The 12,324-nt window shown below is 45.8% G+C and overlaps 1 protein-coding gene across 2 annotated transcripts in view; it reads left to right on the top strand.

The window, feature by feature from the left end:
- Positions 1-7,050: 7,050 nt before the first annotated feature.
- Positions 7,051-12,324, top strand: part of LOC309350093 (putative E3 ubiquitin-protein ligase HERC6) — a 36,516-nt gene continuing 31,242 nt past the window's right edge. Inside the window, exons 1-3 of one of the 2 annotated variants that reach the window (XR_014160290.1) lie at positions 7,051-7,396; positions 10,300-10,456; positions 11,563-11,639. Coding sequence is in view for 1 of the 2 variants with exons in the window: in XM_081876712.1 (XP_081732838.1) it covers positions 7,141-7,396; positions 10,300-10,456; positions 11,563-11,639 (490 nt within the window). In the remaining variant the exon portion in view is untranslated. The remainder of the gene's footprint in view (positions 7,397-10,299; positions 10,457-11,562; positions 11,640-12,324) is intronic. The other variant, XM_081876712.1, reaches the window with a different exon arrangement.

Here is a 12,324-nt window from a genome sequence, read left to right as displayed (position 1 = left end):
CCCCATGTTACAGCCCCCAAACTACATCACTAATGCATCATGGTTACATCATGAAAGGGGAGGTCTGGTGGCAGCAATCTGAGCATCCTGGACCCTGCCCCATGGTTCCCCTTGCCCTCCACCAAACACCCATCAAATGTAACAAAAAAGATATTTACATTTCCCTGTTTCCCAGGCAAGTTAATCACACCCTTTTGTCTACATCTGGGTTTGTTATTTCTGGAATGTCTACCTGTCTGGCACTCAGGTATCAGGATGCCAGAAATTATCCACTCAGGCAGAGGGGCTGCTGAGTAGCTGAGCTCACATGTCTGTATCAATTTCTGAAGTTTTCCCAGTGAGCCAGTACATTTATCAGTGAATTGTTACATTTGGTATTGTGCAGCAGAAGCCCTTTGAATAGATAGGAAGAAACTGTGATGAAGTGTTTTGTGGGGACAAATCACAAAAGTGATTGTGCTGATTTTGGTAGTGGGCTGCATGTGCATGATATCTGCTGGAGGGGCAACCCCCCCCCCCACACCTATACATAAATTCTTGCAACAGGTGAAAGGAAAGCAGAGCTATATGTTTGGCACCAGCTTGGCTGCAGCAGTTCCCCATAAGGAGGTGTACAAGGCACTGTCCAAACACCTTAGCAACTTGGGGGCTCCCTGGCTGGTGCTTCCCACCCCTCCTCCTCATCCAGCCAGACCCTGACAACCCAAGTCCCTCGCTGGGCCTGTCTGTGGAGATCACACATTGATTTTACATACAGAGAGGGAGAGGGAGAGGTAAAGGGACCCCCGACCGTTAGGTCCAGTCGTGGACGACTCTGGGGTTGCGGCGCACATCTCACTTTATTGGCCGAGGGAGCTGGCGTTTGTCCGCAGACAGCTTCCGGGCCATGTGGCCAGCATGACTAAGCCGCTTCTGGTTAACCAGAGCAGCACATGGAAACGCCGTTTACCTTCCCGCCGGAGCGGTACCTATTTATCTACTTGTACTTTGACGTGCTTTTGAACTGCTAGGTTGACAGGAGCAGGGACCAAACAATGGGAGCTCACCCCGTCACGGGGATTCAAACCCCCGACCTTCTGATCAGCAAGCGCTAGGCTCTGTGGTTTAACCCACAGTGTCACCCTCATCCCGAGAGGAAGAGAGAGAAGGTCTACTGCAGCAGGGAGCTTTTCTGACTACCAGCACACCACACTCCCTCCCCCTTAATTAAATCTCTGGTCATATATGAATTGAAAGCAAAGAATAATTATTTTTCCTGCTTCTCTTATAACATAATACAGCTACAGGTCTTTCCATGAAGCTGAATGCCACTAGGCTCAGGAGAGAGAAAGTTCTTTGCACAACGCAGAGTTAAGCTATGGAATCTGCTGTCTCTGTGGAATCTTCAACTCCATGTTCCTTGCTGTCACAGTGCCTCATGAGTGAAGCGTAGCCCGAAGGTGAAATTACATCGCCACAGAGGAGGACCCAGTCCACATATAACCCTTCATATAACTGACTGCAGCCAACAAGCACGAGACAGGGAGGGAATACGCAATAAATTTGCAAGTGGCGTCAGTAACAGGTGCTGGACATGCTACAAACGGCAAGAGGGTGAGATGTTGGTAGTGGCATGCATGGATGAGGGTCTTGGTATGCTGTAAACTGGGGAGGGGGAGCTTTTTCTTTTAACCCTTCTGAGTGACCGTCTGAGGCCCATGTGCCTAGGCTGAGTGGCACAGAAGCAAAGTTGGCTAGAGCAACAAATATACATTTCACTTTTGTGTGGGTAGTGTAATTTCTACATGGAGTCACCCCCTCCCCTCTATTCTCCAACAAGGCAAGTGTTATAATAATGTTAAGGTCATATATGTTATTGTTGTTTAGTCATTTAGTCGTATCCGACTCTTTGTGACCCCGTGGACCAGAGCACGCCTGGCACTCCTGTCTTCCACTGCCTCCCGCGGTTTGGTCAAACTCATGTTAGTAGCTTCGAGAACACTGTCCAACCATCTCGTCCTCTGTCGTCCTCTTCTCCTTGTGCCCTCCATCTTTCCCAACATCAGGGTCTTTTCCAGGGAGTCTTCTCATGAGGTGGCCAAAGTATTGGAGCCTCGGCTTCAGGATCTGTCCTTCCAGTGAGCTCCCAGGGCTGATTTCCTTCAAAATGGTTTGATCTTCTTGCAGTCCATGGGACTCTCAAGAGTCTCCTCCAGCACCATAATTCATAAGCATCAATTCTTCGGCGATCAGCCTTCTTTATGGTCCAGCTTTCTTTATGGTCCGTATATATTAGATGTTCATAAATGTACCAATCAAACACATACAAATATGTAAACCGAATATCTGAAACCCACAGAAAACTCCTGAAACCATTTTCTCTCTCCCAAAATGACCTCAAATATTTCTCTGCAAGGTCAAAGGAAATGAGAAATCTCCCCATTGTCTCTTTGCTCACAAATCCTGTCTTAAGGGCAGGTTTAAGATATGAATAGGGTGTGAGCCATGAGTTTGACCAAACTGTGGGAGGCAGTGGAAGACAGAAGTGCCTGGCGTGCTCTGGTCCATGGGGTCACAAAGAGTCGGACACGACTAAACGACTAAACAACAGCAACAGGGTGAGAGCCCAGTAGTTATCATAACAAAAGAATGGGCATTTTCCCCACGTAATTCAGTCAAGTGACCATTAACAGGTAACCTGGCAGACATGATAAAAACATTGCACTCAGATTTCTGTTGTAGACCGCCTTTTACGTGATGTAGGTATGATGTATCTAGGGGGTGGTTTTGGGCTACACCCATTCTGTGATGTATGTAGGATGTTTCTGGGGGGTGGTCTTGTTCTCCAGGGTGGGCAATTTCAAATGTCTATATAAGGGCTTGCACGCCTGTGCTCGTGGTCCTTCCCCCCCTCCTGTGTGTGGCGGGGAGCACCCTGTTGCAACAGCTTTAATAAAGATCAGGATTACTAGCTGCTTTGCTTCTCAATATTCTCTGGTTGGCCTCAGTTATTTTCTCCTACTGATAGAGAACCTAAAAAAGGACTCTGTATGGGCTCTTGGGTACCCCATAAGGGGAAAGGAGCAGTTTTTATTCTTGTAACACAAGTAGGAGCTGAAGGACACATGTCAACCACGTAAAGATATTAGGGGTGCGAAACTTGATACCATCAATTCCCCTCTCACAAACCTTCTAGGATTCTTTCTAGGTGGTTATTTGGAAGTTTATTTTTACCATCTGCATATCTGAAGGGATGTTTCGTCAGTAATGAAATAGTGTCCCTGGGAAAGAGAGCAACACTCCCCTGCAAAACAAAAAAACCCAAGCAAACAAGCAAAAATTAAACCAGCAGCTCAAATGACGTAAGATTTTAGCCCACCAAGTCAATGGTATGAAAGTTCAGGGTTGTACACGCTGACGAAAATAAAGCCTGCCTCGGTTTCAAAATACACATAAGTGGCTGCGTTCCCAGGCATACTTGCCTGGAAGTAAAGAGAATTATATTTGATGGGATTTACTTCTGAGTTACCTTATTCAGGATGGGGTTACAGGAAATAAATTACCTGACAGTGCAATCTTTAAAAAAAGTCTCCTCAAAAGTAAATCCTATGGAGTTTAATCAGGGCTTTTTTCTCCCAGCCAGAACTCACTGGAACTCAGTTCCGGCACCTCTCAAATGGGCATTATTGCCATGATAAGAGAACAAGGATGGCATTTGTGGAGAGTTCTGCCACCTCTTTTTCTAGAAAAATAGCACCGAGGGTGGAACCTACCCACCAACTGTCCAGGACATCCCATTTTAGGGGGCTGTGTTCTCGCATGAGAGCATGGTGTCCAAAAATTCATGGACCACATGACTTGCATGGCAGTACATCTCAGTTTTGTGCTAGGACATATTGGAGGGTACAGTGTCACTATTTGCATAACAAAAACTACCACAGATAACTCGTAACAACATTTTCATAAGTAGGGGGCTTTTGAGAAACAGGTGGTCTTAGGTTTTCTAGTAGGACTGAAGCTGGTTTGAGGATAAAATACATCAGATAGCAATGTTTCTCAAGAAAGTACAGGATCAATGTGGATCGTGGCTAACGTCATGTGTATGCAGCTTTTAAAAAAACCCAGCAGTGTGAGAGCATCAGGTGTAGAGTTGGTGGTGGCCTATGCGTCTCTGTGTGTGATAGGTGCTGTTCACACAATGCAGGAATCTCAGCTAAAGCATCCATGACTTCATCAGTCAAGATTCCCTTCTCACCTGCTAACACAAGAACTCTCTCAGCCCAAATTCCCTTCTGCAAGATGGAAACAAGTGATGATGCGCATCTTAAGTTACGTGAGGATGAAGATGTGCAGCCCACTAGCAGGCACATTTACTCGGAAGTAAATTCCACTGAGTTCAGTTGGCTTAACTGTTTTTTAGTGCTCCAGGATTATAGCCACAATTCAATATGCATATGCATTTAACATGAACTCAGCGGAACCGTTCTGACTCAATGACTTGCATTACAATGTGCAAATAGCTGGATTTGTTGTAAGACTTCTACCAAGTTGAAATATTTTGGGTGTGCACTGCCCTCTGCTGGGGCAATGTATCATTAAATACTGTGCAGTGACAAAAACAACCCTGCTAGTCTAAGGCTAGAATCAGGATTTGCCCTTCCATTAGGCAGGCCCTGATTCTGCTTCCGCTTGTGCAGTTCTGCCCTTCCCTCCTGAAACTCTGTCCTTTTGTCTCTGCTAACTCTGGGAGGGGTTTTCCCCATTTGCTTTCTGGCCCAGAGAGTCTCTGCTTATGGCCTTCTTAATGGGTCATCAGCCATTTCTTTGTGCTTTTTCAATGGCCTGTCCCTCCAGGCGATGACTTCATCAGCCAGCCTTATTTTTAAACACGCCTTATATTTTAACATGCTAAATCCAATGTCTGGCACCCTGGAATTAGAAAGGGAGTACAGGCGCCCACAAACTTATGACACTATCGCCACTGTTTCTCCTCTGCCTCCAGGCAGTAATGTTGGCATACTGCCTTGGGCATAGCCAGGATTTTGAGGGCGGGCAGGCCTTTGTTAGGGGGGGGGGCAGAACCTCACTTTGTTATGTATTTTTATTTAGGGGGGGCAGCTGCCCCTCCCTGCCCCCCCCCCAGCTACACCCTTCTTTCTCCTTCTTTGGCGATCACTCAAAGCCAAGATTGTCTTCCATGAACACGGTTTTAACAGTGAGTCTGCAAGTGACTGTAGTGGCCAATTCTGGATCCACACGTCCTTCCATGGTGGGGACATAGGTATCTGGAAGGGAGTTGATCACGGTGAGGGTTTGCCAAGCGTGCCTTCCTCTTAGCACGTTTCTCCCTTTCGTCCTGAATTAGAGCGTCTTCAAAGTCCATGACACCTTTGGTAAAGGCTGTTCTCCAACTGGAGCACATCTGCAGCCAAATGGAAAATAATTAATGATGTCTCCTGCACCTCTGAAGAGGGAATTTCATCAAGTGTCTTTTGCATGACAAACTGCTCCTGCTGAATTCCTTCTGTGCAACCATTCAAGTTTGCAAGACCCCTGCCCTGCCCTTTCCCCAACCCTATCTGGCCACCCTAAGGTGGCATTCATTTTCCAGCCAGGTGCAGCCAGCCAGGCAAGATGCGAAAGCTAGCTATGCTGCAGGATCCACCCACAGCTAAGACTCCCTCACTGTGTGAATTCCAGTGGGAGTGCAAGCTTAGGGTGCTATTTGCAGCCAAATCCAGCAAAGAGTAAAATAAGGCAAGAGATAGGGATGATGACAGAAACAGGGCCAAAACAAAGACTGTGGGAAGAACAGGGGAAATTAAGAGATGTGGGGAAAGGGGACTAATAGATATGAGGTGGGAAATGAGGAGGAAAGGGGAGTGTAACAGGGAACGGAATACAGTGGTACCTTGGTTTGCAACCACTTTGGAATACAACCATTTTGGACTACAACTACGTCAAACCCAGAAGTGTGTGTCCCTTTTTTTGGATTACAACCCATTTGGAGGGGATTACACCCCCCCCTTTTTTGAAGCCCCATTGGCGAAAGCGCACCTTGGGTTACAACCTGTTTTGGTTTACAACCAGACCTCCAGAACAGATTATGGTTGTAAACCAAGGTACCACTGTAATGGAATTGTAGAGTTGGAATGGACTCGGGGTCATCGTCCAACCCCCTGCAATGTAGGGATCTTTTGCCTAACACGGGGCAAAGTTGGTGCAGAGAGCACAGTGGGGTTATAGTTTGAAAACACCACTTTGCTCATTTTTTAAAAATAATAATTTTTATTAGTTTTCAATTACAACTGCTTTGCTTCTTAAAACAACAAGGCTCCTGTTCATTTAACAGCCACCTAACAGGCTGAAAATCAGTGAGTGTGACTTCTTGCGGCAACGAGTGTTACAGTGCACTGGCAGGGGACTGACGCACTGCAACCTAAGGTGTGCAGCACTTTAAAAATACAGTCTGTAGCATTCGAGGAACTTCAGTAATAGTTGCAAGGTAGATATAAGAATTAAGATATATTAAGAAAAAGTTTAATTATGGTAAAAGTGTTTATGGACAATAAGTAATATGAAATCGAAATATGGAATAGAAGGGAAGTTGGGTCTTTAGTGTTAAGACGAATTTATGTTTTATCGTTTGTTAAGAAAATTATGTGTCTGTGGTTATTCCTGTGCGTAATTTGGTATTTGTGTTTTCTCTTTCTTTTCTTCTTTTCTTGCTGTATCAATAATAATAATAATAATAATAATAATAATAATAATAATAAAATTGGAAGAGATAAAAACACAGTATGCTTGCCAACAGGGGGAAAAAACACACACAACAATACCTGCATTTATTTTTTTTAAAGGTCTTCTTATCCGTCCTCCTGCGGTTTTAAGAGCTGTGTGACAAGCAAAAAGGAAACTCCCTACTCCTCCAGCAAGGAGAGGGATGCAACGCAGGGGGTTGGAATAGATGACCCTGGTGGCTCCCTTTCCAACTAGTCTTCACCCCCTGATTCCGATCCTCCGAATATTTTTGTGGGCAGGGCCCTCTGGGAGAGGCGGGGCGGTTTGGCCACCATTCAGGCCCAGAGCTCAGTTGCGCGCAAGAGGTGCTCAGCCAGCTGGAGGAAAGTTGAACCGAAGTTGAGCCGGGAGGGAGCAAGGATGCCGACGATGCTGTGCTGCTGGGGGAACGGCGCCTTCGGGCAGCTGGGGCTGGGCGAGGAGGGGGTCTCGGAGCCGCTGCCTTTCCGTCTGGCCCCCGAAGCCCCCGGCGGGCCGGAGGTGGTGCTGGTGGCCTGCGGGGAGCGGCACTCGCTGCTGCTTCGGGCCGATGGCAGCGTAGCTTCTTGCGGGGACAACGCCCAGGGGCAGCTGGGCAGGCGGCTCCCCCCGGGGCAGCGGCGCGCCCACGTGCCAGGTAGGGACACTACACGGAGGGTCGGGGGGGGGCGCGCCTGTCTTTTCCTACCATCTCTAACCCTCTTCTCACTTCGCAGTTTCTAAATTTGGGAAATCTCTTTCCATCACAAAGGGGAGAGAAGGAGGGGAGGCCCCGATCTTAAGAGATCACACGCTCCGTCGAGTGAACGGAACATCTTCCTCTTTGCACTTCCTTTCCAAAGAAGCCAGAAAGAATATTTTTAATGCTGCTTTTTTTGGGGGGGGGTGTATTGGTATGTTTTGCTTTTGTTTTATTGTCTTGTTTTGCGTTTCCATTTTGTCACTTTGTGTTTCGAACCGTCCTGTGATCCACGGGTGAAGGGCGGTTAACAAATTATTATTATTATTATTATTATTATTATTATTATTATTTATGTGAGCTGCCCGTACATTCCTGGCCGGGCATGCAAATATTGTTGGTGAAAATGAAAAAAATGAAGTAGACGTCCCCTGGCGAAGGCAAAAACTTCGCTTCCCCCTCCTTCCCTCCCTTTGTTGAGCTGGGATATTCGTCCCTCTTTGTGTATAATACTGTATCCTAAGGATCCTTCCTTCCAACTTTTCCTGTTTGTAGACTGGAAACACACACACACACACCTGCGAGGGGGGCAAACATCTAAAGGAGGTTGTGGGGAAACGCAAGCTATTCCCTTCCCACCAGGGGACACCCCCGGGGTTGGGGGCTTGAAATTAAATAGAATCCTAGAATGGTAGAGTCGGAAGGGATCGCCAAAGACCATCTATTCCAACCCCTGGTTCACCCCATCCAATTTGAACCCACCTTGCTTAGCAAATGGGCTAGCAGTTTTACCACTGCACCACTCGGCTGCTTCTAAACTGGTTTGGGGTGGGGTGGGGCTCTTCTTCTCGCCCACCGAGAGAAAAGATTTCAGCCCTTTCCCGGCCACGTAGGGATGAGTCACCGCTGTACCTGAGAGCGCCTTTTAAGTTTCAGTTTTCGCTTCTCAGCCTTGACTCGCATCCTTTTATAAGAGCCTCTGGTGAGGAGGCGCGCTTTGCAAAGACACTTTCGGTTTCCTTTCCTCTCTTCTGCGCGCTCTTGCCACCAGCTGGTCTCCCTGTTATTTGAGATAATGAGGTTTTTTTGTCTGCTCCGGGCACTTGTCCAAACTGAAATTAGGCTTCCAGAAAAAAACTAGACGGTTCTGCAAGTGGAGGCTTGATGACCCTTTGCCATTTTGCATCACACTCTTTTCAGCAAATAAGTTTCCTGGAAAATATTGCTTTCACAAGGAGCGCGGAAGCAGTAATTAATCCAAGACTGCCTTTAGAAAAGGGATGGAACAAATGCAACTACTTGTTTTTGGTCACTGCCTTTCTTTTGTTACACCCTCATCCCTTAGAAAGAGGAAGATTTCCCTTTCTATTGTGGGGCTACCTTTGAAAGTGACCCGGAAACTACAATTAATCCAGAATGCGGCAACTAGACTGATGACTGGGAGCAGCCGCATATAAAACCGGTCTTGAAAGACCTACACTGGCTCCCAGCACGTTTCCGAGCACAATTCAAAGTGTTGGTGTTGACCTTTAAAGCCCTAAACGGCCTCGATCCAGTATACCTGAAGGAGCGTCTCCACCTCCATCGTTCTGCCCCGACACTGAGGTCCAGCGCCGAGGGCCTTCTGGTGGTTCCCTCGCTGCAAGAAGCCAAGTTACAGGGAACCAAGCAGAGGGCCTTCTCGGTAGTGGCGCCCACCCTGTGGAACGCCCTCCTACCAGATGTCAAAGAGAAAAACAACTACCAAACTTTTAGAAGACATCTAAAGGCAGCCCTGTTTAGGGAAGCTTTTAATGTTTAATAGGTTAGTGTATTTTAGTGTTTTGTTGGAAGGTTGTTTTCCCCCTCGGTTTCAAGTTTGCTTTCTTACCTTCCTGACACACGCATTAGAGAAGTGGATGAGGTCTCTTTAACCCCATGGGCCATTACCTGATTTGTTTCCCTGCACCAAACTGCTGTCTCACTGAACCTGCCAACTTGTGAGATCACTGAAAGGAATAATGTTTTTAACAGCTTTTAGATGCTTTACATGGGCATTGTTTTTTAAGAACGTTTTTAGAATGTTTTTGTTTTTTGTTTTTTGCTTTGTTTCCGTTTTCAAATTGCGCATCTGCCTGGCGGAAAGAGTGTGTGAATGTCCTGCTTTCTCATCCCCCAAAAGTTGGGTGGTATGTGCTTGGGATAGTTGACCCATCATATCTATTCTTTGCAACAACAAAAATGCCCTTTATATAGATTGTGCAAGAAATAATAGATTTATATATTTTGGAAAGTTGTTTATTCATCTGTTTGCTATTCATTTGGACACCTGCTAATTCATTATTTTAAGCTTTGCGTGATGGTTACTGAAGTCAAGGAGCAGGATTTTGTCTATATTCGGATGCAAGTGGACACCATTTTGATTGAGGATGGCAGACTGAACCTTTGAAGACTGCTCTGATTTTAACCACTTGCTTCAAAACTGCACTGGTGTGTGGGTTTTTTGGGGGGAGTGTTCTTAGAATTACCAAGCAAACCAGATATGAGGCTGCTAATCATTTTTTAAAAATCACATTGAGTGGCATGTTCAGATGTTAAGCCATGGTTTAGCATTAATAGAAACAAGCCTGGGGTGCGTGCCCTCCCCCTTTTTGAGATCAAAATCCTCCACTCTTGCTGTAACTTATGGCTTTCAAACTTGAGGACCTATGGTTTGTTGACCTAAAATAAGTCAAGATCAAACCGTGGGTATCTTGATTTACAAATGGGGGAGTTCATGAACCCAAGTAATCACCATTTACCTTTCTAGATGGTTTAAATATGTCAATGACCTCTCTGGCTATACAAAGGAATATTCTTTTTTATGTGTCCATCTCTGAAAGAGCAAATCCAAGCGCTGGAAACACAAACCATTGTCCACGTAAGCTGTGGGAAGGAGCACTCACTGGCCGTTTGCGACAATGGAAGAGTTTTCTCGTGGGGAGCTGGAGCTTTTGGACAGCTGGGCACTGGAGAATTCAAAGAGCGTCTGATTCCAAAGTAAGCAGCTAATAATACTCTCGGCGCTTGCCAAAACAGAGTTGTGTTGTAAATGTGGGAATACAGCCGTACCTCGGTTGACAAATGCCTTGCGAGTCGAATGTTTTGGTTCCCAAACCAGGAAGTGAGTATTCTGGTTTGCAAACATTCTTTGGAACCCGACCGTCCGGCTCGGAAGCCGCGCCTTGGTTTCCGAACGTTTTGGAAGTCGAACGGACTTCTGGAACAGATTCCATTCGACTTCCAAGGTCCGACTGTACTGACTTCATCCAGGGAAAGGGGAGTTCAAATCTCCTTTCAGCTATGCTTTTTCCTGACAGCCTTGGGAGGTTTTTTTCTCCTCTGCCTCAGATCTGGGGTGTACCTGCCTCTTCAAAACCTGCTCACCTTTCCTTACCTGGAAATGCTAGGAATTGTGAACCTGGGACCTTCTGCATGCAAACCATGGGTTCTAGTATCAAACTATATGGCTTTGCTTTCTTGCAGATAAGAAAAAACTGAGAAAGTTGTTTGTAGTCAAAATCCTGGGGAAGGAAATGCCTCTCTCCCAGGCTGATTGCTTGCTTAGCACAGCTGCCTTTAAACTTTGTTTCAGTTTTGTAATAGTTGCTGTTACTTCTCCCTCTTACCTTTTGCTTGTTATTTTCTTTAAGAATACATATTGCTGCTGTGGGCTGACCCTGGTGTTCTGGTTAAAAGCTAAAGAGAACGACTGCTTCAATGAGTCATCTGCATTTCTGGAAATTTAGCATAACATTCAGTTATAATCATTGATTTAAAATAGCAATGATTTATTTCGTCATCAGCACATTAGCAATTTGCTGGTTGTCTTTTTTTTAATGCTTTAAAAATAGTTTACCATTATTTGCCAGGCCAGTTGGCCAACCTTTTTCTTTTAAAAAAAGAAAACAACATCAGCCTATTTAAATGCCTAAACCCCCATTCTAAAAGTGTCAGTCACAATAAGACTGCTTCCCCTAGGCATGTTTAATAAATAACCCTAATTAATATACAACCCTAAGGATACTGACTTCATACATTTATTCTGTCTCAATACTTTTTTCTGAATTGTAAAATCTAAAATTTTCTTTCCATGACTTTTACAGGAAGGTGGATGGTTTGTCTAAATACAAAATAATACAAGTTGCTTGTGGGAATTATCACTCAATAGCCCTGGCAAAAGGTAACCATTCACTTCAAACTTTGCTCCATTTCTATGATTTGCTTCAAATGCTTGGTTGTAATAATAGAGTCTCAAAATGTCATAGAATCATAGAATTGTAGAGTTGGAAGGGACCCTGAGAATCATCTAATCTAACCTGCTGTCCCATACAGGGATTCGAACCTGCAACCTTGGAGTTATCAGACCATGCTCTAACCAATAGAGCTATGGCTTCAATGGAATCTTAGGCAGGCCTTAGTCCTTGAGTATGGAACTGGCCCTGACTAGTGGGCAAAAGGGTTACCTCCCCAATCTTTTGTGGGTGGAGCTTGATAGGTGGGTGGAGCCTCCCACCTACCAATCAGCTGACACCACAATGATGTCAGGTGACCTTTTCCTCCTCTTTCATATTGCTGTCTTGCCCAGTGCTTTGCATATGGCGTTGCAGGCACCTATTTTCACCTGCCCCAAACCTGATGGTGAACGTGGCATGGCTGAAATGGCCTTTTGTGGGGCCAAGTGGGAAGGCCTGGTGGGACTAGCCAGGCCCACTGACCAGAAATATCTCAGCTCCAGCTTTAGCCCAAAGGGAGGTGAAGGATTGTCAAGGTTGGGAAAAGCTGCTCTGGAATAGACCCTGAAATCCTCTGGTGTCTCCAGGGGCTCTTCAGCAGGCAGCTAGGTGTGAAAATGGTACCCTTGATGA

Source organism: Podarcis erhardii, assembly GCF_964252035.2.
Source record: "Podarcis erhardii genome assembly, chromosome: 9".
NCBI lineage: Eukaryota > Metazoa > Chordata > Lepidosauria > Squamata > Lacertidae > Podarcis > Podarcis erhardii.
This window is presented reverse-complemented; position numbering and strand designations above follow the sequence as displayed.